The sequence below is a fragment of the Eptatretus burgeri genome, chromosome 7 (assembly GCF_056783735.1).
Source record: "Eptatretus burgeri isolate ZD-2024b chromosome 7, Ebu_testis_v1, whole genome shotgun sequence".
Classification (NCBI taxonomy): Eukaryota; Metazoa; Chordata; class Myxini; order Myxiniformes; family Myxinidae; genus Eptatretus; species Eptatretus burgeri.
This window is the reverse complement of record NC_140967.1, coordinates 102,739,778-102,766,638: the sequence shown is the minus strand read 5'-3', so window position 1 is coordinate 102,766,638 and position 26,861 is coordinate 102,739,778. Positions and strand designations below refer to the sequence as shown.

Below are 26,861 nucleotides of genomic sequence, written 5' to 3'. Positions count from 1 at the left end.
GCCGGGAACCAGTCACGGGTGGACCTTTCGGTCTCACCGCGATCGAGCCAATCAGCCCCCGCGTGGGATAGGGTTGCTCGCCAAATTCGAACTACCTAAGTACCCACGCGGAGGGTAGACCGGGCGATCGCACCTCGCCGCAGGTCGACTTCGGACACGGGCCACTTAAGCGACCCGTTCCGACTATCAGAATAACCGAGCGGTGTTATCGTCGACCTCGACGGTTCGATTAATTATCGGGCGTATTCAGCCCACTACCAACCCTTTACGTGAAGCAAGATGGGGATTCAATGGAGGAAAAGACGAAGCGAAGCGGGAAACAGTTCAACAATAAAGCACGTTTATTCTCGGCACACGGGAAGCACACAAATACAATTCCACCAAATGCACACAAAAAAAAGAAAACAATTCCATTTACACAAAAAGCAAACATAAAAGTGAAAACACAGTGCAGAGCTAATACCGACTACCGAGCACACGGCAACACTTATACAATTCTACTTCACAGACGGCGCCGACAACACATACCCAAAACCAAGGAAAAGAAATACCCCAAGAATGAGGTAGGCCTGGGGCCGAGACCTGGTCGGGCCTACCCGTCTGGTGATGAGACGCGGAGCGGCGATGGCCCCGCAACCCGCGGGCCTCGTGGACAGCGCCTGGCTGGGGGTGGGAACGGGGCCCCCTTGGTCGCACTATCTCAGCGCGGGGGGAAACAGGAGGGGGGTTGCTGATGCTCGGGGTATAGAGGATCTTTATTATCCCGCGACGAGCGTCTCCACCTCGGCCAGGTCGCGCTGCCGGCCTTCCTCGGGCGCGCAGCTCCTTGCACGACGCGAGCACCCCCTCGTCCGACTCGCCGCCTCTCCACAGCTCCGTCCCCTCCGTTCCGACTCCAACGCACACGACGAGCAGCTCCACCGCCCGCGAAGTCTTGACTCTCTGTCCGTTCTTGTTTGCGACTCCTCGTTCTCGTTCTGCTGACTCTCTCCTTACTCGTTCCGACCCTTCGCCTCGTTCCGACTCCTTCGCCTCGTTCCGACTTTTACTACTCCTTCTCCTTCTCGTTCTCGTTCTCGTTCTCGTTCTCGTTCTCGTTCTCGTTCTCGTTCTCGTTTGCGACTCTCTTCTGACTGACGAACACCGTCCTTTTATCCCCCCGTAACTTCGCCTTTGACCCCCTCCCTTTGACCTTTCAACTCGCTCCCCATTGGCCCGAGAAAAAGTGGGCGTGAAGGCTTTTTGATCCACAAATTTGCATATATCGATCGCCCTGGGGGCGGGGCCAATTCGCCCCTCGCTCACCGATTGGACGGCAAAAAGTGGGCGTGTGTCGTTTTGGATCCGTTTTTGAAGCAGAAAATCCGTGATTTTGTACACGCTGTTCAACGTGCGCTCTACACGAGTCCAGCATCGGTGCCCATGAGTGGCGCGAGATGACGGTGATGCGATGGTGGCGAGTTGTGACGGTAAAGGTCATGGCGGTTGTGGTGAAGCGGCGTTGTGGTTGGTGGTTGTTGTTGTGGTTGTGATGGTGGCGATTGGTCCAAAATAAAGATAGTAAAAGAAAAACGGCTATCCTGAAGAGTCGCAGCACGTATAAATGACATGTATTCCCACTAGACAACGGGTTTGGGCCTAACTACACATGCACTTACCGAGATACCTCACCTAAGGGACCTGAATGGTGGTTTGCGAATCTGGTAACCACAACACTACCCCCTTCCCTTTTTACAGACTCGTCCCGAGTCGTCAAATTTTCGTGTGCCATCATGTGTAGTTTTCCCCTAGTACATTTTACCTACGGATCCCTGAGTGCGACATTCATGGTATTCGTGTCCCCAAAATAAATAACCTGAGGGCTGCGTAACTATCTAAACAAACTCACTCACACGGACGACTTAAATAAAATTGCCGGCGTTAGACAGACATGCCGGGGGCGCACTCATATTTACAGTACATCTTAACCTTAACTTACAAATTTTACACTAAACCATGGCCCAGGATCACTGAACTCTGCAAAAGAAAAGCAGTTAGCAGGGAGCCTGCCTGCCCACATGCAGTCTCTGGCTCAAACAATGCAGGTGACAGGTAACGTGGCTGGCTGCTCACACGCAGTCCAAGGCCTTCCCTTTTTAACTGAACGCAGTGAACCACAACGGTGCATGGGCTGCACAACGTAGTCTCCGTGCCAGCTCAAGTGGCACACGCAATGAGCACAACGAATGGATGGATGAATGGATGGACGCAAACACGGTGCACGGGCCGCCACTGCAGGCCCGTGTTGTAGCTGCCAACAGGGCAGTTCTCGCAGCTTGCAAACTGTTGCCTTGATCCTGGCGCACATGGAAATGGACAGGGGGGGGGGGGCAAAGCAAAAATTGAACGGGGCTGGTGAACGTGGGCAGTGGGCATGGCATGGCAAAGGTGAGCAGGCAAACACAGCCCGCAGAAGAAGGCCGCTGCAGGCAAACACAGCCCGCAAAAGAAGACCGTTGCAGGCAAACACAGCCGGCAGATGAACTGGCCGGCACAGGCCTTGAAGTACCACAGCTGCAGATGAAGTGGCCGGCACAGGCCTTGAAGCAAAACACGGCCAGCCGATGGCACAGGCCTTGCAGCAAAACAACAGCTGCCGATGAAGTTGGCCGGCCTCCGCCTCGAAGAAAAACACGGCCAGCCGATGGAGTTGGCTAGCCTTTGCCGTTCAGTGGAGGTTGGTGGAGGGAGTGCGGTGGTGCTGGCCACTTGGAAGGCGGGCTCGGACCTACCTTCCTGTCTCCCTCCCACCTATCGCCTTTGCCTGTCACTGTACATACCCACTCCCTTAATTTGTCAAACCCCAATTTAGCCCCAACTTATTTTTTATTGTTTTTATTTTTACTTCCCCACTATAAATCGTCCCCTAACCCCCTTTATCGTCCTTGTTCGGCTAACCTATTCTGTCACCTAGCCTACTCCCAACCCCTACGTTCCCTTCCCAGAGGGGAACAAGGGAGAGCTAACGTCCTGTGTCGAGGCCCAACGAAGCCTCAGAATGGCCTCCCCAGAGTTCGGCGATCTTAACACCAAGTGGGTCCAGCGGCCCACAACGACAGCGAGGGGATGGATGGTGCGGAGGGGTACATCTCCTAATCTACCCTAACCATTTAACTGTTAAACTACCCCGGGGCTTTCAACAAGCGCCTCTCGCTTAAACTATTGGTTCTAACAACCCAGATTCCCGTCGCCTGTGTTGGTGTCCTCACAATTTCGGGCCTCGCCCCCCAATTTTCTCTCCGTGCCCTCACACGGTCTCCTGGCTGGGACACGTGGCTCACTTTGGCAGGCACGACCCTCTGCCGATTCTCCCGCTATGGCACCCCCGGGCACTACACTGCCTCCGAGCCTACCAGCTCCCTAACACCGGGGAGTGCCCCCCATGGCACCTCCCCTGAAACGCACACGTGGCAGGCCGGCCTCCCGGGCCCCTTTCCGAGGGTCACCCGTGCCCACAACACTGCCCACGCGGCTAATGGCGCCCCGGGCCCCCGCACCAAGCAGGCGCACCCGTGCCCACTACGCTATCCCGGCCCCCCATGGGCCCTTGGCCTACCGCGGCCGACTAGCCTGGTGCCCGGGGTACCCACTCAGCAATACTCACCTTTCGCAGCCACGCTCCCAAGCCCGTCAACAGGGCTCCTGCACCCCTCCAAATGGGTTTCGAGCCACATTCCCACCAACAGCAAAACGACCTCCATTTTTCAATTTGACTAACCCAGCTAACTCACTTTACTCTGACCCCGGGGTCCCTTGGGCGGGAGTCACTCCTCCCCCCAATCACTCATCGCACCATGCATTCCCCATTCGCTCCACTCACACAGACCCGCTGGCCTCACTCACTCATCATGTACTCGCCTCACAACTCTTCAATACACACACCGCTGAACTCTGCCATTCTTCTAACTACATCCCCTAACTAACTCGTGCTCCCACGTCGTCCCTTAAACTACAGCACGTTCCTTTTAACACTACGTAGCTAAACTACGTCCCCTCTACACACTCACAAGTCTGTCACAGTCTCCAAATAAATCATTTTATTTCCCAACCTAAATCTGACTACAATCCCTCTACCTAATCCATTCCACGGACTCCATGAGGACTTACCCCTGCCCCATGAAGTCGGTCTAACTAAGCTAACCCTTCCCCCTAACTAGTTTCCATCCTGTGCCCAGGCCAAGGGGGTCTTCCACCCCTTGCCCAGGAATCCTGTACACCCGAAAGTGAGGCTTGCTGTTTTTTTTTTTTTTCTTTACATGCGCAGCACCTGCGCGGCAACTCAGAGCTCACACACTTTGCACCTGCCCGTGACGTCATGCAGCTGCACGTGTTCCTCGTCCCTCCTTGGACGCTACCATCCGGCAGAGATACCCCTCCTGCCGGATTCCAACCACACGTGCAGCCATGACGTCACCGTGCGCATAAAAAAAAAACACAAGCCACACGTCTCGAGGGGTTCCCCACGCGAACACATGTGCCCTGCCCGTTGGAGCTGAACACACACGATCGCGTGGAGAACCCGTCCGGTCCAAATCCATTTACCTGCCTAAACTTTGTCCGTCCGCGGGATCGGCAAATCCACCGCGTGCGTTTCCGGACCGGGACTTCACTCTCGCAAGCGAGCACGTGGTGGTCTCGTGCGTTGCACAGCACGAACCGCGTGCTCACTGCTGGGTGAACCCGGCACGGTCCTCGAAACAACTACAGCCGCTACCCGGCTTTCTCTCCTCTGTCGCCGTCTCCGTCTCCATTCCACCCACGCACACCTGCGTGTCACGACGCACACAGTCCACTCCATCACATTCACACGGGGAGACGCGGCTGCGTGCTCCCGCATGCCGACCGACATCTCCCTCTCATACCGCTCTCTCACACACACGGTCTCCCTTGCACACAACGACCTTGCACACGGCCGTTCACCCACGCGTGCCTCACAACTCACACAAACCATACTACTCACACACGCGGGGGCACTCAACCGCTGTGCCTCATCCACACTCCGTGCCTCATTCACACACGCGGGGGCACTCACCTGCGGTTCCTCACTCGCACTCCGTGCCTCATCCACACACGCGGGGGCACTCACCCGCGGTACCTCACTCATACACACGGCGACACTCACACACGCGGTCTCTTCCACACACGGTGCCTCACCCACACACGCGGGGGCACTAACCCGCGGTGCCTCACTCACACTCCGTGCCTCATCCACACACGGCGTGCTGGGAAGCACGTACTCCGGCACCATCGCCACCACACCACTCACACGTGGTGCCTCACTCATACTGGCCGTTTCACTCACACACACGGCCTCACTCACACACGGTGCCTCATCCACACTCCGTGCCTCATCCACACACGGCGTGCTGGGAAGCACGCACTCTGGCACCATCGCCACCACACCACTCACACACGGGGTCGCTTCCACACACGGTGCCGCACTCACACCTTGCACCACACACACAGGGACAACCACACTGGGGATTTGTGTCCCCACAAGGGTCTCCGGGGCCTCCACACCCCCCAAGCTCTCCGTGCACCCGTCCACAGCACTCGTCCCCTCAACCTCGCAAAACACGACCGAACTCACCTGGTCGTGACTCGCCTCAAGGGGGCATACTCCCTCCCCTCGTTCCTGGAGGAGGCCATCCCGCTGCTCGCACCGGGTCCCTACACGCTCCGCGAGCTCACCCCCATTGTCCTCCACTACCTCCGTGTGTGTGTGTGCGTCACTTACCCCGTCTTCATCGTGTAGTCTTCCCTCTATCGTTCCCATCTCCCGTGTCTCTGCCAACTCTTCACCCTTTACCTCCCTTGTCTCAACTATTATTTCTGTTGTCGTCACCTCGTGTCTCGTCTCACACGTTTTGGTCTCCCCATTTAATTTTTCCCTTTCGGTCATCGTCACGACCCTCGCCCAACACGTTCCACGAATTATTTTTTCACCCGCCTCCACCGCGGGCCTGTCAGCCGTTGCACCCCCTTCCAGCTCGTTTGTTCCGACACGTGGAGTCGCCATTTTAAGTTCCCTGCTCACGGCCTTCATGCCCGCCTGCAGGCATCGGCCCATGTTCTGCGTCTCACCCCGTAGCTCTTTCATTTCTTCTTTCATGTTTGTTTCCATTCCGTTCATTTTTGTATCCATCTTTTCGTTTATTTGTTGTGTATTCGCATCCATCGTCGTTTTCACTTCATTTGTATTTGTATCCATTTTTTGTGTATTCGCATCCATCTTTTCGTTCATGCCTTTCATTTCGTTTTTTATTTCATTTGTCATTGCCGCATTCATTTGTGCCAGCATGGTGAATAGCTGGGCCATGTCGGATGCACTCAGCTGAGCCGTCTCGGCAAGGGTTGGGGAAGGGTCTTGGTGGAGAGGGGGGGGGAGGTGTCATACACTGCGGCCGCTGCCGCACCCATTTCAGGTTCTGGGTTTAGTTGGGCGAGTCCGTGTTCCTGCACAATCAACATTTCCTGCACGGGGATTTCATCCTGGACCATGGATCCTACACATTCTACATCCATTTCTAATACCCCCGGCTCCCGCTCGCCTTGAGACGCCATCTTGCTTCTCGTGAAGGGTTAATTTAGCTCGCTCGTAATTTGGAGGGAATCGGGGGTCGCTTCTCTCACCCCTGGACCGATTCCCGTGAATTTAATTGGAGACAGGACAGCCCGTTTTCCTGTTCTCCGATACCAGTGCCGCGAGGAGGGCGATGAATTTGTATCCCACTCCTGACACCAGTGTTGCGGTCTTCGCGCCCGCCGGCGTGCGACGGCCACGTAACTCGAATCGCGGCACGTCGCCCACCGGACGGACAATCCAGTCGTGACCCTCTCGGACTAACGCCGGGAACCAGTCACGGGTGGACCTTTCGGTCTCACCGCGATCGAGCCAATCAGCCCCCGCGTGGGATAGGGTTGCTCGCCAAATTCGAACTACCTAAGTACCCACGCGGAGGGTAGACCGGGCGATCGCACCTCGCCGCAGGTCGACTTCGGACACGGGCCACTTAAGCGACCCGTTCCGACTATCAGAATAACCGAGCGGTGTTATCGTCGACCTCGACGGTTCGATTAATTATCGGGCGTATTCAGCCCACTACCAACCCTTTACGTGAAGCAAGATGGGGATTCAATGGAGGAAAAGACGAAGCGAAGCGGGAAACAGTTCAACAATAAAGCACGTTTATTCTCGGCACACGGGAAGCACACAAATACAATTCCACCAAATGCACACAAAAAAGAAAACACAATTCCATTTACACAAAAAGCAAACATAAAAGTGAAAACACAGTGCAGAGCTAATACCGACTACCGAGCACACGGCAACACTTATACAATTCTACTTCACAGACGGCGCCGACAACACATACCCAAAACCAAGGAAAAGAAATACCCCAAGAATGAGGTAGGCCTGGGGCCGAGACCTGGTCGGGCCTACCCGTCTGGTGATGAGACGCGGAGCGGCGATGGCCCCGCAACCCGCGGGCCTCGTGGACAGCGCCTGGCTGGGGGTGGGAACGGGGCCCCCTTGGTCGCACTATCTCAGCGCGGGGGGAAACAGGAGGGGGGTTGCTGATGCTCGGGGTATAGAGGATCTTTATTATCCCGCGACGAGCGTCTCCACCTCGGCCAGGTCGCGCTGCCGGCCTTCCTCGGGCGCGCAGCTCCTTGCACGACGCGAGCACCCCCTCGTCCGACTCGCCGCCTCTCCACAGCTCCGTCCCCTCCGTTCCGACTCCAACGCACACGACGAGCAGCTCCACCGCCCGCGAAGTCTTGACTCTCTGTCCGTTCTTGTTTGCGACTCCTCGTTCTCGTTCTGCTGACTCTCTCCTTACTCGTTCCGACCCTTCGCCTCGTTCCGACTCCTTCGCCTCGTTCCGACTTTTACTACTCGTTCTCGTTCTCGTTCTCGTTCTCGTTCTCGTTCTCGTTCTCGTTCTCGTTCTCGTTCTCGTTCTCGTTCTCGTTCTCGTTCTCGTTCTCGTTCTCGTTTGCGACTCTCTTCTGACTGACGAACACCGTCCTTTTATCCCCCCGTAACTTCGCCTTTGACCCCCTCCCTTTGACCTTTCAACTCGCTCCCCATTGGCCCGAGAAAAAGTGGGCGTGAAGGCTTTTTGATCCACAAATTTGCATATATCGATCGCCCTGGGGGCGGGGCCAATTCGCCCCTCGCTCACCGATTGGACGGCAAAAAGTGGGCGTGTGTCGTTTTGGATCCGTTTTTGAAGCAGAAAATCCGTGATTTTGTACACGCTGTTCAACGTGCGCCCTACACGAGTCCAGCATCGGTGCCCATGAGTGGCGCGAGATGACGGTGATGCGATGGTGGCGAGTTGTGACGGTAAAGGTCATGGCGGTTGTGGTGAAGCGGCGTTGTGGTTGGTGGTTGTTGTTGTGGTTGTGATGGTGGCGATTGGTCCAAAATAAAGATAGTAAAAGAAAAACGGCTATCCTGAAGAGTCGCAGCACGTATAAATGACATGTATTCCCACTAGACAACGGGTTTGGGCCTAACTACACATGCACTTACCGAGATACCTCACCTAAGGGACCTGAATGGTGGTTTGCGAATCTGGTAACCACAACACTATATATATATATACACACACACCCTTGTTGAACAGTTGCCATCATATCCGCGTGTCCTTGCTCGTTGATGAGGTTACTTAGTGGATCTAGAGCAAAGCAAAACAGGAGGGGGGAAAGGCTGTCTCCTTGGAAGATCCTGCATCAGATCTTCACTCCTGGTATTTCAATTTTTCCTTCAGAGTTTTGCAGGATTTGTGTGGTATTCCGTAGATACATTGTTGTCTCAATAAGCTTGATGTATTTGGGGATTTATCTTGTAGATTTGCATGCACTTCATCATCCATGAATGTGGGACACTTTCAAAAACTTTTTTATAGTCTGTCCAGGCAGTGAACAGTTTGGTTCTTCTCGTATTGCAGTTTTCGAGTATGGCCTCATTCAGTCGTAAGTGGTCTATCGTTATGTAGCATCCTCTCTTACATCCCTTATGTTCTGCCTCGAGGCCTCTTTGCTGTGTTAGTTGGTGTTACGTTGTTTCTGTGATGATTCCTGTTACATTTGTACGTTGTTGGTGGACAGGTTATTGGTTGGTATTTGTGAGGTAGTTGGGATTCTTCAGATTTTTGTATGAGGAAGGTGTTACCTTCTGTGAGTCATTCATTCATTTCCAGATCCCCTTGGATCAGCTCATTGAATGCTCGAGCACCGTGAACGTGGAGAGCATCAAATTGTTTTAGACAGAAGTTTGGGATCCCATCTGGGCCAGAGCTTTTGAAGCTTGCCATCTTTGAAAGTTGTCTCATCTTTTCTGCATCAATTATTACTAGGGGTATTTCTTCGGGATGTTGCTTCTTCTCTTCTTGGTTTTGGATCCATTCCGCCTCCTTCCTGTGTTCTTTTCAGTCTTCATATATTACTTTCCAGAATTGTTCCAGTTCATCTTTTTTCAGGAGGGGATGACACATTCTGCTTCCATTTCCCTAGTTCACGGTGGAATATTGTGTGTGTGTGTGTGTGTGTGTGTGTGTGTGTGTGTGTGTGTGTGTGTGTGTGTGTGTGTGTGTGTGTGTGTGTGTGTGTGTGTGTGTATTCATGTGGACCATTGGGTGTAGATCAGTGGGTGGCTACCAAGGTGGTACACTAATTATCTATTCAAACCCTTCCAAAACAAATGGATAGCAGAATAATGTGACTGTTGAGTGAAGTACGAGCATTTTGGAGTCATGGTGGAATTATTTTGTTGTAAAAAAAATTGTAGCCCAGTTGTAAATAAGGTGTCATCTTCAAGATAAAATAAACTTATAACAAAGCTTACATGATAACCTGCACACTGTTAGTATCATAAGGTACCAGGAAGCAAGGTGAGGCATAACGCATCATTTGAATAATCGAGAGAAAGCAAAAGATAGATAGATAGATAGAGAGAGGTAAACGTGGACAGTTGGTGGGGAAGAGGAAGGGGGGAGAAGGAGAGACTAGAGAGTGACTAGAGAGATGAAGAGACCAGAGAGAGAGAGAGAGAGATTAAGAGATGAAGAGACCAGAGAGAGAGAGAGAGAGAGAGAGAGAGAGAGAGAGAGATGAAGAGATGAAGAGATGGAGATAGAGACAGAGACAGAGTCTTCAGAAAACCTTCGGCTTATGATACACACTCCGCCAACACAAAACACACTGTTCTGTTCTGTTCTTGCATATGGCAGCTTTGGCTGCAAAGGAAGCTATCATTTCTTGGAGCACAGCTGTGCCGCTGATGCTGTGCCGTTTTACCAGTTTCCTGGTACTCATTTCACTGACCTTGGAAGGATGACAGGCTGAGTCGACCCCACCTGGTGTTAATTCAGCAGTGAACAGGGCTCAAACTCAGGACCCTTGGATCCCAAGCCACCACCCTAACCACAAAGCCAACACCAATCTTATAAAACACACTGAGTGTGACTGAGTTTTATCCTCAGCAGAGGTAGATTCAACCATCCATATCTCATGTCATCCAACATCCTTACCCACAATCCTTTCTACAGCCATTAATACTAAAGTAGCCGAAACCCCGTCACAGACGGATTCCGTTCCATGAGCCCAATATGACAACCAGTGGCGGCTCTTGTAAAAGCAGGATCCCAGTCGATGTACTCCATGACCTTACCTAATGAAGCCTACAAAACGTCCTTGTACACGACATTTTGGTGTACACTACTCCTTGTGAAGAAGTCCCCTGATTTGTGCACGCGTCTACTTTGACGTACACCATGTCAAAACTTCTCAGGTCACAGTACCGAGAAAAACGTGATGTGACCGCGAGGAGGAGCACAAAATTGGTCCTTCATTATTAATATATAGATGCTTCAGAGTTGAAGTTTGACTATTGCCACTATGTGCGATGCACTCTTACAGGAACGAAGTTTCTTTCAGTCCAGGTCACAGTACCAAGAAAAACGTGACGTGACTGCTAGGAGGAGCACAAAATTGGTCCTTCAGTATTAATATATAGATAACTGAACCCTCTTGCTGGCAAGTTACTGTGTTTCTTCCCCTTATAGCCCTCCTCTGTTGTTAGTTCATCCTGTTTGTTTTGTCTGTTGCCCCACAACTCCACTGTCCATTTGTCACCTTGTTATGCTCCATCACCTCGCTCTTTCATGAGCCTCAATTTTGTCGACAAAATGGTAAAAACAGCATTCTGAGGCATTAACCTGGGACAGATTGTCGAGCCCATACTTTCAAGGGTGTCACAAGCTGATTTTCCATCTGCCACCATGTGGGTGTAACATAACAAAATTTTGATGGTTTGTTTTGCAAGAGAACACTTTTGGTGAAATAAATAAATAAATAAAAATCTCCCCGACAAAGACAAATTAAATCAGATGGATGTGGCATTGCATGGATTGAATCAAACTGCCTTTTGATGTCCTTGTACAAGGATATAAAAGGAATTAATTTTGACAAAGGAGGCCTTTCAACAACATGTTAATTCAATGCATCAGTTTATCTACTTCATTTCGAGAGGGGTGGAGGGCAAGAACATTGGGGGGGGGCTGTGGGGGGCAGGTACAAAGACGTCACCAGGGTGATATTATATGTACACATGGAAAGAAAGTGAAGCACGGATTGGGATTTCCTGGATTAATGCCATAACTGAGAAAATTATTCAGAAACCGTAAACTGTGTATCAAAGGTTAACCATATCGTCATTGTCAAGTCCGCATGTCCGATAAATCACTTGAGACAAATTCACAGGTTTTGTTGATTTTTTTTTTTTTCTTCATCACAAAATGAACATGTCTGTAATGGCAGTCTTTCACCAAATAACCTGATGAAACGGGGTTGCTGACAACACATTCTGTGGTGTAGGGCTCAAGACCAGTCAATATTGACATTCAACGATGTCACAATGGAATGAATGTCTCAAAAGGTCAATAATGTGCGTGAGCACTATTAGAACGAATGGCTGTTGCAACCCTCCTTCTCGTCCCCTGAATAAGCCACCAGAGATAATACAAAGGGAGTTGTTTCCATTCTTGGTGTAAAGCAGCCTGCAACTGTGTCAGAGTCTGCACAGGAGGGTCTCCATTATCTTCAACAAGAGCGAGAATTGCTTTGCAATACATTTCCCCTACCGATGTGATATTTTAAATAACCCTATGTACATACAGTACATGTAGTAAAAACATGCGTGAGGTCCGGGGTGACAGTTCAAAGCTGGATTGGGATTCGAACTCCGGCTTTACAGAGAGGTGAGTGTGCATCACTGTAGGCCATCCACTGACATCCTTTAATTATGCTATTCACACAAAAGTGAAATAAACTAGTGCGTGCCCGTACGTGCGTGCCTATACATGCAAAAAAAACAAACAAAATCTTTCAAACCGCGTGCCCGAAACAACCACACAGGCCGTTCCTTCACTCTCGCGTGCCTGTACGTGCGTGGCCATACGTGCGTGCCCGTACGTGCAAAAAAAAAGAAAAGAAAAAAAGAAGAATTGTAATGTCAATCGTGACGTCATAGCACCATGTCCTGTCATTGGTTTGGTAAATAAATGGCCATAAATTGGGAACCACTTGTCCGATTAATATCAAACCTTGAAAAGGCACATACTCAGGTCCCCAGCAATATAGCTGGCAAGTTTCAATTAAATCGGACCAGTGGTTGTCGAGAAACAGCGGTCACAGACAGAGAGACAGACAGACACACACAGAGATTGCTGGAATTACAGATAGACTAGTACGTGCCCGGACGTGCATGCACATACGTGCGTGCTCGTACGTGCGTGGCCATACGTGCAAAAAAAAGAAAAAAAAAAGAAGAATTGTGACGTCAATTGTGATGTCATAGCACCGTGTCCTGTCATTGGTTTGGTAAATAAATGTCCCTAACTTGGGAGCCACTTGTCTGATTAATATCAAACCTTGAAAAGGCACATCCACACGGTCCCAGCAATATATCTGACAAGTTTCAATTAGATCGGACCAGTGGTTGTCGAGAAACATTGGTCACAGACAGGCAGACAGACAGACACACAGATTGCTGGAATTATGGAGAGACGAGTGCGTGCCCGTACGTACAAAAAAAAAAAACAATAAAAAAACTTTAAAACCTCGTGCCAGAAACAACAACACAGGCCGTTCCTTCGCTCTCGCATGCTCGTACGTGCGTGCCCGTACGTGCGTGGCCGTATGTGCAAAAAAAAAAAAAAAAAAATTAAAAAGAAGAATTGTGACGTCAATCGTGACATCATAGCACCATGTCCTGTCATTGGTTTGGTAAATAAATGGCCATAACTTGGGAACCACTTGTCCAATTAATATCAAACCTTGAAAAGGCACATACTCAGGTCCCCAGCAATATACCTGGCAAGTTTCAATTAGATCGGACCAGTGGTTGTCAAGAAACAGCAGTCACACACACGCACACACACACACACACACACACACACACACACACACACACACGCACACACACGCACACACACACACACACACACACACACGCACGCACGCACGCACGCACACACACACGCACGCACGCACACACACACACGCACACACACACACACGCACTCACGCACACACACACACACACACACACACACACACACACACACACACACACACAAACACACAAACACACACACACACACACGCACACACACAGATTGCTGGAATTATAGACGAGTGTGTGCCCGTACGTACAAAAAAAAACAAAAAAAACTATGTCACCCCCAGGGTGACCAGTATATTGCCAAAATGTGAACATGAGTGACTTATTTATTCGATTAAAGTTACTCAAAAAATAAGGGTTTCGTCGACCTTGATGCTCGAACTTTTTGTGACCTTGACCTTTATATTTTCGTAAGGTTAATGGTATCTCTCCAGGACCGTTGTACATGAAATATGAAGAGATTTTGATGAGAACTGAGGAAATAAAATTTTCATGAAAAATCCGTTTTTTTGTCATGACGTCATCAAATGACGTCATAGCGTCAAACTTTTGACAGATCTGGAAAGCACTTATCAAGCGCTTTCATATGAGGTATTACTCGATATGGTATCTAAGATTTCAAAATTTGACCTTGGGGTCAAAAACTTTCGACCTCCAGTGCGAACCATGAAGGTCAAGGCCGATCGCCACCAAAAATTAATCAGCTGAGCGCCAGACCATGAACTATATTCCCATGAAGTTTGAAGACGATCCGATCAAAATTACTCAAAAAATAAGGGTTTCGTCGACTCCCCTGATTTGCGACAAAGTGACCTTGACCTTTGACCTTGACCTTGAAAATTTCATGCGCTGAAAGGGACCTCTGTAGGCCTCTGATATGCGAAGTTACAAAAATTTTCCAATGATAACTGTGCTCTGCAGAGTGATCGATACGTGATTACAGACAAACAAAAAAAATTAAAAAATAAATAAACCAATGTCACCTGCAGGGTGACCCGTATCTTGCCAAAAGGTGACCACGTGTGACTTCTTTAAGGTCACACTGAGGTGAACAGAGCTGCAATCCACCAGGAGCGACTCCTTGAGGAATATCAGCCTACGAGAGATTCCGATGAGAATCGTTCTACAGAGTAACCATGAAAAATATGCTTTTGCCTCATAACGTCACCAAATGACGTCATAATGTCTCAAGCTTGACATATCGAGAAAGCACTCATCGAGGTGTTCAATTTGAGGTACTACACAATATGGTTCCTAAAACTTGAAAATTTGACCTTGGGGTCAGATATGTTTGACCTAAGGCGCTAACCATGAAGGTCAAGGCCAATCGCCACCAAAAATTAATCAGCTGAGCGCCAGATCATGAACTATATTCCCATGAAGTTTGAAGACGATCCGATCAAATTTACTCAAAAAAAGGTTTCGTCGACTCCCCTGATTTGCGACAAAGTGACCTTGACCTTTGACCTTCAAAATTTTGTGCACTGAAAGGGACCTCTGTAGGCCTCTGATATGCGAAGTTACAAAAATTTCCGATGATAACTGTGCTCTGCAGAATTTTTTCGACGTGATTACAGACAAAAAAAAATAAATAAATAAATAAAAACATACAAGCTGACTAACATATCTTGCAAAAACTTCGTTTTGGCAAGATAAAAAAAACTTTCAACCACGTGCCGGAAACAACACAGGCCATTCCTTCGCTCTCGCGTGCCCGTATGTGCATGGCCGTATGTGCAAAAAAAAAAAAGAAAAAAAAAAGAATCGTGACGTCATAGCACCATGTCCTGTCATTGGTTTGGTAAATAAATGGCCATAACTTGGGAACCACTTGTCCAATTAATATCAAACCTTGAAAAGGCACATCCACAGGTCCCCAGCAATATACCTGGCAAGTTTCAATTAGATCGGACCAGTGGTTGTCGAGAAACAGCAGTCGCAGACACACACACACACACACACACACACACACACACACGCGCACGCACACACACACACACACACACACACACACACACACACACACACACACACACACACACACACACACACTGCTGGAATTATAGATAGATGAAGGTTTTTGTGCGTAATTTTGGTTTTAGCTCGACTTTTAACACCAGTAAACTCATCCCTTTACTTGGGTGGTGTATAATGGCACGTTCGGCACTGAAAATAATAAAAATAACCCCATGTACATACATGAAGCAAAAACATGTGTACGGCTTTTGTGCAGATAAAATACATTGTGGTTATATACCTGGGATCATTCAAGTTGCCCTGGGCCATGGACTAACCCTCAGGCCTGAGGCCTGCCGATCTGTGCCGTTTTGTGGAATGGCAGTGCAAGATTTTATTGGGGTGAAGTCAGGCCAGCTGTCCAGCCAATGAGTGTAAACAAGTGAGGTGGAGTCAGAGCAGCTGAACACTGACCCATGTATAATATGTGGTATTTTCCAAGTCTAAAAATGGCATCACTGAAAAATTGACAAAACAATCTGAAACTCGAACTTGCTCTGTAACTTATTGTAATAAATCTGTGTTCCAAGTTTCAGTTGAATATGTTAAAGGGCATGGAAAAAATGTCTGAAAAACCAGAGGTGGGACGGATGGAGGGACAGACGGACAGACGGAGAGCAAACCTATAGTCCCCTCCGGTGAAACTGGAAGGGGACTAATCATGGAGGGAAAGTATGTTGTCGGTATATATGTTTATATGTTGTATGTTTCATCTACTCCAACAGGATTTGAACGAGGAAGCTGAACCTTTCAGGGATTCATGAGGGAACGCTAACATTATGCCTGTGCAAGTTGTGAGATTCCATCAAGATTTGAAAAATAAAATAAAACCATAATGTATTATGTATGCATAAAAAGCTGTACGCATGGTTTTGTTTCATATACGTACCCAGTTAATTTTTATTTTCTGGAGCCATCGAAGCAGTGGTCTGTTGCCTATACACTGCCCAAATAAAGGGATTTGTCAAAAGAACAAGTTGCACGCTTAGAACAAGATGGGGTGGGTGCTCTGCTTGCCATTTTAAACTACACCTAAGAATGATTGGATTTCAATTGGATTGGATTTTAATCAGGGCGCCTTGCTAGCTTGGGCAATGTTGTGATGGCAGGGTTTCACAAGAAGTGGGTAATTGTACGACCACGGTCGGGTCTGGTTTGGTCATCCACGAATACAGGTCTTGTGAGAAGTGGGTGGTTATGAAAATGTGGAATAACAAGATCCAAAATGTCTTTGAGGTATTTTTAGCCTGTCAGGTACCCTGTGCAGTGACAAGGTCAAGCTTACAGTCATTAAAGGCAGCCATATCATAACATCCACCAACAAACAGGATCGACTGTACAATATTTTGGGGGTGTATAGGTTGTGTTGGGTTGACACGACAGAGGAGTTTGACCATCAGTCACATGCAGGAGGAATTGTCTCTCATCAAACCAATGGATCTTCCTCCAGTATGTGATTATTCCAATGGTGACGTGCCTGAAACCATGCCAAGTAGGCTGCTTTGTGCTCTGTGATGAGAAAGGGGCATTTTATTGATCACCTGGCTTCATAACCAGCAGCAAGAAACCTGCAGTTCCAAACAGTTCTCATGGATAATCTGAGGGAGATTCCAACATTGCCACAACACTGTGCTTGTGGCAAAAGGAATATGTCTGAGAAGCCTGATCAGAGCTGCATCTCATCTGTTAAAGGTCACCCTGGGTCATCCAGATTGAGACAGGTCTTCAACTTTAACATTGGTTTGTTGATGTTTGCAGACCAATCTGCTGATAACAGTCTGATGGAAGCCATATTGACATCCAATTTCACTGCAAGATCCCAGCATTGTTCATCCCAATAATTTGCCATCTTTGGGTTTCACTAAGTCTTATATGACCCATAGTAACATCGTCTTCCATTGGATGTATGCAACGATATTGTAACCTTCTCCAAAACTTGACATGGTGAAAGTGTCTTCCAGATTGATACCCCTCCATGCAGTGCAAGCTGGATGTGCAAAATTGCCTTGGCCTTGTGATGAATGGAAAATACAGCCTCTCTATCCTCCTCTCAATAATTTCCCTCCCTATACCTTCTCTCGACTCTTCCTCTCTCTATCCTTCATGCTTTGGGGTGCAGAGCACGTCCTTTCAGCACTTGCACTGGCATTGTTACTAAACCTCCTACTTTCTCAAGCCTCCCAAACTGGCTTGAATTGGTTTAGGTTGCCATTTTCGAAACAGTGTATCTTCCCGGAACCCTCTCAAAACTGGAGTAAACCCATTCAGAAGCGACCGAGCCATGGTGGGATGAAGCCAGATAGAAAGCAGCACACCCCGTCATGGCAGGACACCCTGTCGCAGCAGGATCAATCCGTAGGGAGGTCGGCCTAAGCCGACACGCAGGATGAATCATTGTAGATAGGCAAAGTAGGGGACCCGAAGGTGCCAGCCAATGGAGACAGGGCCTGTGCTTCTGGGTGACAATAGAAGCGCGGGTTATACGAACATTCGTAAAATGGCTTCGCTTGCTCTCCAGTCTCCGGTCTTTGGCTTAGCTTGGGCATCTTGGTCTTCTGGGGTCTCGTCCAAGTTATTGGGTCTCGAGCTTCGTAGTCTCGTCTTTTGCTCTGTTGACTTTTCAATGGGACCTGCAGTGCCTCGCCTGATGCACTGCATTTGGAGCGGAAGAGCAAACTTGCTGTCCCTCGCCTGAGGTGCAGCCCTTGAAGCGGACGTGCGGACTTGCTGTGTTGCGCTTGGAGCACACTAGAATGTAAGACCAGTCACTTCCAGAGAAAATAAATAAAAATTGACTTTCACCCTTTAAAAATTGTGCGAATAAATTATTGAATATCAACTGCTTTTTTGTTGGTATCCTTTTCTCACCTGTGTTGCTCGGAGAGCGACTGGATTTGTGATGCTTCAAAAGGCGGTGTATCATCGGAAATGCTGTTTGGTAAGGCGATATGACAAAAATGGAAATGTTGAAAAAAAAAAAAAGTGCTGAATATCGCGAGAATTTAATCAATATTAGAAACGGAATTGAATGAGACTCAGCATTATAATAAATGTGGAAGAAGATGGAAGAGGAAGAGTTTTTGTTTTTACATAATTTGAAACCGGCTCATCTATCCTCACCTCACTCAACGATACCATACTGTTGGCAGATCGGGCTTGATGAGTGTATCCCCAATTGGACGATTGCTGACAGCTGGATGGAAGCACGCAGGGACAGATGGAGGCAGGCATGGACGGATGCAGGCACACCGAGGCTGAGCTCCTTTTATATTAGAGATGAGAAAAAGGATTGAATGAGACTCACCATTATTTTAAGTGAAGAAGAAGATGAAGGCGGAAGAGTTTTTGTTTTAATGTAAATCGAAACCGGCTCATCTATCCTCACCTCACTCAACTATATCATGCTGTTTGCAGATTGGGCTTGATTTTGTGGCATCTCCTATAGGACATTTTTTTTCCTGGGAAAGCCACATTTCAAACCTCGCGTCCAAAGCCAGTCGCCGACTGGGAATCCTCCGTCATGCAGAGTCCTTCCTCGGCCCACCTGAGCTCTTCATCACTGGGTTCTGGGCCCTGTACTTTTTCTGGCTTTCATCAATGATCTCTCCGACTCTCTGGAAAATCCTCTATATCTCTTTGCTGATGAATCCACCCTCTGCCGTACCATCGGTCATCCCTCAGACCGGCAAGCAGCAGCTTCTTCGCTCACTGCAGATCTGGGTAAAATTACTAGCGGGTCCAACATGTGGAACATGTCTTTCCACCCTGACAAATCTCACGCTCTCACGATGTCTCTCCGAAAGGACAGTCTGGAACCCCCCCACCTGCCCCCCGCCCATCTACTTACTTAACAATCCTCTTGATGAAGTCCTTTCATTCAAGCTTCTCGGTCTCACGACCTGCCATGATCTTTCTTGGAAAAGCAACATTTCCAAGCTGGCCTCCAAAGCCAGTCCTTCATGCAAAGTCCTTCCTTGGCACACCTGAGCTCCTGACCACTTACAAAGCTTTCCTCCACAGCCTCATGGAGTACTGCTCTCCCCTCTGGGCTGGTGCTCCTGCCTCCCACCTTTCTCGGCTTCACGCTGTGGAAACCAAGGCATTTCGGATCATTGGCATCTCCCGCAATGAGGCTGAGTCTTTGGGCCTCTCACTCTCTCACTGCAGACTGGTCGGTAGTCTTTCTGTCTTCTACCGTCTCCTCTCCAGCCTCGCCCCCCCTTGCTCTCTCTGTGATTTGTCCCCACCACATTTCGGCAGGGTGCTCAAGGTCCACCAACAACCCCCTTCTGGTAAAACTACCAAAATCACGAATCACTGCTCACCTTCATTCTTTCATTCCTCTTTTTTCTCGCCTTTGGAATAAACTCCCTCACTCTATTCAATCCCATTCTTCCCTCCAGGCCTTCAAAACAGCTGTTCACCACCACCTCTTATCATCCCCCCATCCAAATCCTCAATCTTTTCTACCCCCGATAATCCACCCAAACCCACCTCCTTCAAATTCCCCTGCTTTCCTTCCTGAAAGTCCCTGTAATGTCCATCTTGTATTCCCCATGTTCCCCGCAGCATCCCTCTCCCTTCCACAGATCTCCTAATGTCTCTGTTCCCCACAGTTTTGTCTTTTCCACTCCCGCCCCTCTTGTCTCATGCCCCCTTTGCTGTGCGTTGTGTGTTAGCTCTCACACGAGCCTCGACAAGGTATACAAAAAAAAGGACAATTGTCATGGTCTTTAAAGACTCGTCATGCCACCTGTAGTTATCAATGGGCGTCAACCATCTCAATATCCGGGTACTGAACAAAAAAATGGAAACAACAACGTAAAGTCACTTAATAGGATGTTGGGCCACCACATGCGACCAATATGGCCTGCAAATGACATGTCAAAGAGTCCATCAGTGACTGTAATTCTGCAGGAGGGATGCGGCACCATTCTTCCCCAAGAAAGTCAATCAACTCGCACCTGTTTGAAGGAGGTGGAAAATGTTGGCTCAGGTGACATTCCAGAATATCCCATGAATGCTCGATTGTGTTTACATCTGGTGGCTGAGAAGGCCATGGCGTATGGATAACATCAGTGTCATGCTCATCAAACCATTGGGCGACCACACGTGCTCTGTGGATGGGGGCATTGGGGTTCTCGTCTTGCAGCTATGCTCGCCATAATTATAGGCAACCAGGCCTGTGTAGCATTTTTATACATAACCCTAAGCATGCTGGGATGTTATTTGCTTAATTAACACATGGGCCACACCCGCGTGGAAGCCATTGCTTGGTGTCCCTCATTTATCCCGGTGTTTCCATTTTTTTGTCCACTACCTGTACGTGTTAAACCTCCCAACTTGATAGATTGGTAAGGCACAGTTCGTGTCCCATAACAGCTGGAGCTGCGCAATCTGTGAGCAGTAATATCTGTCTGCCGCAGGAGTACATTACCTCTGCCTTACTGCCTAAACCAACCAAGAGGTGGAGTTGCGGTTGGGCGTAACAATAATCCGAACAAAGCCTTTCCGACCTGATAGTTGCATCGTGGCATTAAAAGCCACCAGCGCATGCGTACCGCTTTGCTTCCTGCCCGGATAGCTTCAGCAGCGCACACTTGAGTCCATTTTAAATACCGGATTTATCTTCCCACTCCCACACAATCTCCAAATATCAACACTTCCACCAAAATCTGTTATTCTCTCTAAATCTTGAAGTGTCATCAATACGCCATCGATGTGTCATTTTTCTTCAACATTAAATAGTCTCTGATCTGTATTGGGCCCATGTAACCTCATTGTAGAAGCAGAATCAAAATGGTTCATAAAGTGCATCAATGCTCCTTCTTCTTCTGATGTACCATACTCTTTACAGAGTGTTGGTGCCACCGAAGCAGCTTCCTGAGCAAGGGTTACACTGGGAGGTTTGCCCTTACCTTCCCAGCAGTAGTTATGATGGGAATGTGGAATTTGTTTCGGGTGCTGGCGATGGCTCACCTACTCTTTGCGAAGAACACCGAGGGGTCTTTAACGTCTAGGGGTCTTTAACCTAGGGGTCAGCTAATGCTGGCAGACGAGGTGCCCAGTTTAACGTCCACCCGAGGGACGGCACGCGCATTGATGAATCACCCTGCCTGTGAAACACTAGGATGTCAGTTATAGCTGGGTCGGAATTCAAACCCAGGATAGATGCCTTCGAGGCGAGTGCATGTATCTCCAGGTCTACGCCATCCTATTACACCTCATGAATGCTTACCAGATGATAATGAATTCTCGTCTCTTGTTGTCTGACAATCAGTGTGCTAACTGCAGGTGTGTTTGCATTCGGACTTCCCAGAGTACTGTGGGATACACTATCTGCTGACCCAAGCTCAAGGAATGATGATAGAAAGTCATTCATGAGATCGTTAACTCTGTTTTGGGAGTGATATCTACTTAGGAGTGTGCTGTGCAAGAAAATCATTCGGTGAAATATGACCACCTTTGAATCACACCACACAGGTGTGCCTCGCTTATGGAGGGGTTGTACATAGTATACAAGGCCAAGGACGTTGAGATTGTACGTTCAGGTAAATTACAAGGACATTAGTAGACAATGGGCAAATCAACACAGTCGACCGAAATTGAACCTGGAATCCCGGCATCATGAGTTAAATGCACAGATGGGAACATCAAACAGGAAGACCATACTTTCTACGAGTAGTTTCCTCACAAATACTCCAGAGATGGCGAACAATGGTGCAAGTCTCTTACACAGTAACCAAATCGTCCAACATTATTTTACCGTCACTCTCCATGTTGAAATAAGCACCAACTCACACAAATTGGCTCAAAGTATAAAACCCCAGTATAAAACTAGAACGGCACTCGTAGAGTGCATAGTCTCACCTTGCGCGTTCATTCTGGACAAAAATACCATCGTTAACTGAACACACTACACTAGTATGGCCGAGATACACGTATCATCCAGGCACCCTATTATGTCACATCGTTTCTTGACATGGGTTATGAATGTCACAAGTTCAATTCTTCACTCACATAGTGTCATCGATCAGATATATGAAGTGTCAGATTTTTCGGATAAAGATTTCAATTCAACCAATTATGGCTGGAATACCACTTCTCCGATGATGTCATCGCCTATCACCCGATATATCCTATGGGGAGTTTATGACAGTTGCCAAGTTTCAATTTTTTTCGTTGAGCGGTTTCGGAGGAAATGACAACGAATTGTTTTTCTTTATTCCGATATGGCTACCATACCATGTGACCTATGACGTCAGAGTTAGAAATAAAATCTTCTTCATGGGGAGTCCCTCATATGTTTAAAGTTTCGCATCGATCGGATAAGTAGTTGCAGAGAAAATATTTTTAAAGTTAAAATATATCGACGTGGACATACACACACACACACACACACACACACACACACACACACACACACACACACACACACACACACACACACACACACACACACACACACACACACACACACCTTGCATCCCTTTCGGGGCAACACTAATGAAAGCACACAAACAGGATGTTTAACTCGTACATAAAGGGATCTCAAAGAAACATCTGAACAGAAAATCTGGGACAAAATGGGGAATGTCAACTCCCCCCCCCCCCACCATCAGCACCCTCTCCGCCTTGTAATGTGTGAGCTGGCAGGATAGCCGAGAGGTACGCACACTCGCCCGAGTAGTTGTCTCCTGCGTTTGAATCCTGGCAGGTTATAAACACTCATCCTGATGTTCCGCAGGATGGGCTAAGTATCAATGTGTGTGCCGTCCCTGGGGTGGACATTAAACCAGATGACCTGTCTGCGGTTAGCAGACATTAAAGATCCCATGGTGTTCACCCCAAACAGTAAGCAAGTTATTGCTGGCATCCTAAACAAATTACAAATGCCTGCCAAACTCTCAGCAACACACATACGACAAGTATGATGACGGCAACACACTACCACCCCCAACGCGACTTGAGGAAAGCCTTCATTCGCAGTGGATTGAATATGGGCTAGTGTGTATGCTCATGAGTCTTTCTGAAGTGAGGGATGACCTTTCGATGACCCACATTCAGAAATCAAATATAAATAAAAACATTCCTTACCAGGATGCGTGGTTCAAACTTGTCTGCCCGAAGTTCCAATTTGACATGTTTCTTCAAACCGATTCGCACCTTTCCGAGCACGTCCCTCACACTCTCTGCGAAGTTAAGAAAACGGATAAATGTGTAGAGATAACAATTAGACAAGTACCATGCAGGAAAAGTTAACACGTAGATGACTCAGATAATGGTCGATTTTGAATAAACTTATTGGATAAAGGATGGAGAGAGGGAGAGAGGGAGAGGGAGAGGGAGAGAAGGAAAAGCAACAATGACTGGAGTGCTTGGAGTGACTCATGCTGTGGATGAATGGGTTGGTATCAATGCATGAACTAAAACTGCTTTCTTTTCACTCCATTTCATCCACAAATAATAACTGCATTGACATACCAAACATGACAATACGTGACAGCGGGCTGGTGGGATGGCACTCTTCGATTCATGCAACATTGGTGGATGAAATGCTTGCAAAATAAAGTCGTAGAACACATTTAAGCACCATACCCAAGGTGCTCCCAGGATTTTGAAATGGATGGAGAGAGAAGGACATACATCCTAAGAGCTGGACAGGAACATTGCATGGTCAAGTCAGGTCAGATATGGGAGCATGCGCTGGAACGAGTCGCAGCGTCCAATTTATGCCGGAACTCCAGAGGCCTTCGTCTGGCTATCCCACAGGCAGATGCCTGGCCCATCCCCATCTCCTTGAGATGCTGATCAACATGCTTCAACCATGAGGCACGTGGTCGACCCATTGGACTCCTCCACTCATGAGGCTCCCTTGCTGAGAGAATCTGGTGAGCAGGATCAGTGTGAGGAAAACAAAACAAGCCACATGTCCATACAATTGCAGATGACGCTCACGGACGATGCAGGCAAGACATCTCATTTGAGTCTCTCTCAACAACCGCTCCGTGGACACAAAGTCCGACCAGCGAGAGCCAAGGATTCTCTGAAGAGACCTGGTACCAAGGGAATTAAGTCGCCGTCTCAGATCTCTGGTCAGAGTCCAAGTCTCACATCTGTACAGCAAGACTGGAAGCACCAAGGGCTTGAAGACTTGGACCTTCGTCCTCCTGCACAGGTACCGACAGTGCCACACCCCATCATCCAGTGAATCCATGACCCCCCAGGCCTGACCCAAATGTCTATTGACCTCTGACTCACAGCGAGCAGAGAGATGAATATCACTGCCAAGGTAAGTTAACATCTCCGTGACCTCAACGTCTTCACCACAAACAGGTACAGACAGAAATACAGCATCCAAGATGTTATTGAAAGCCTGGATCTTAGTTTTGACCCAGAAAACCCGTAATCCCAATGGCTCAGACTCCTCAATCAGCACCTCAAGGGCCCCCAAAAAGATATCTAGAGTCTCCGCAAAGATGACTGCATTACGTGTGAAATCAAAGTCAGAGATCTTGACATTCCAAAAACAATGCACCGCAGCTTTATCCCTCCGAAATCCTCCCCAGAATTCAGTCCATACAAGTGCTGAAAAGTGTGGAGGCCAGTACACACCCCTGATGAACTGCAATAACAACTGGAAATAAGTCAGAGATGGTATCACCACATCTCACAGCACTCTCAGTACCAGAGTAGAGTTCAGACATCAGATTGATCCGTTTTGGTGGCACCCCACGAAGTCCGAGAACCCTCCAGAGGGCATCCCGATTCACTAAGTCAAATGCTTTTCAGAGATCAACATAGGCTGCAAGCAACCCCTGCAGAAACTCTCGTCTGCATTCGGTGAGGACCCGAAGAGCCAGGATACGGTCAATCGTTGACCTCTTTGGTGTAATGCTTGACTGCTCTAGGCACTGGTTCTGAAACAGATGGTGGCGAACCCAATCAATAATTATCCGAGCAAAGACCTTGCCCTGCACTGAGAGCAGTGTCACCCCTCGGTAGTTGTTGCAGTCCTGGCGATCACCTTTCCCTTTCCAAAGAGGGACAACAAGGCCCCTCTTCCAGTCAGTTGAGATGATGCCTGTGTTCCACGCAGAGCACAGAACTGCAGGCAACGACATGAGTACAGCATTTCCACCAGCCTTGAGAAGTTCAGCATGGATGCCACTGATCCCAGGAACTTTACCCCATTTCAACCAGTTCACTGAAGCCTGTTTCTAAAAACAAAGGTGGACCACAGTTGATTGGAGGTTCAGCAATAGGGATATAGTAACACCCCTGACATCCAACTCAACAGCTGGTGGGTCAGCCTGGTACAGCTGCTCAAAGTTACCGGCCCAGCGGGCCTTCACTTCGGACTCCTCTGTCAAGAGCCCATCATCCTGCGCTCTAACTGCAGTACAACGAGGGATGGACTTGGAGGAACGCAATGCACGAATTTTTCTGTGAACAGGATGAGAATCACTTGATCACAGGTGAAGCTCGACCCCATCACAGATTCCTCGCACATAACCCTTCTTGTCCTCCCTCAGCGCACGGACAGTTTTACGCCTCAACACCCTGAACAGCTAAGCTCTGCCATTAAGCCTGGCCCTGCGACTCTGGTCAATGGTATCCAGTGTCCCTTGAGAGGCAAAATTCTTCTTCGCCCTACGTTGAGTTCCAAGACATCCACCAGCAACATCAAGGATGGTGGTCTTGAAGGCACTCCACAACTCCAGGATTCCCAGACCCCCAAATCCCCACTCAGCATGTTCGCAAACTTCTCAGCTACCCTCTCATCCTTGAGCTTGCTGACATCCAGCCGAGGCTGGGATGGTACCATTCTCCCGGATTTAAGTTGCAACTTCAGAGACCATCAACGAGCACATGGTCAATCTCCTTTGCCACACCACCAGCGTGGGAATACCAAGTCCAGCAATGAATTTGTCAGTGCTGAAACCATGAACCAGCCACCCAAAGTCCATGACTTCTTGCAAAGTCAAGGAACTTAGTGCTATTCAGGTTCACATTTACAGACCCATGGGGACCAACACAGGTCTCATAACCATCCCTATCAGTTCCAGTCGACGCATTGAAATCCACCAAGACTAGAAGAGTATCTCACCTGGAGCACTGATCAACCACAGACACAAGCGCAGCAGAGAATGCCTCCTTCACGATGAGATCACTCGCCTCAGTTGGAACATATACAGAGATCAGTCAGAGGATGGGATCAGCAGGTCGAGGTATATGCAATATGGCACACGATGGATGAGATCAGCAGGTCGAGGTGTATGCAAGATGGCACACGATGGATGTGATCAACAGGTCGAGGTGTATGCAAGAT

At 48.5% G+C, this 26,861-nt stretch overlaps 1 protein-coding gene across 4 annotated transcripts in view; it reads right to left on the bottom strand.

The window, feature by feature from the left end:
* The window catches only part of CARMIL1 (capping protein regulator and myosin 1 linker 1), a 252,839-nt gene that overhangs the window by 216,157 nt on the left and 9,821 nt on the right, over positions 1 to 26,861 (bottom strand). For all 4 annotated transcript variants that reach the window (XM_085890034.1, XM_085890033.1, XM_085890032.1 and 1 more), the window contains one exon: positions 23,627 to 23,721. In XM_085890034.1, coding sequence (XP_085746160.1) covers positions 23,627 to 23,721 — 95 coding nt within the window. The remainder of the gene's footprint in view (positions 1 to 23,626; positions 23,722 to 26,861) is intronic.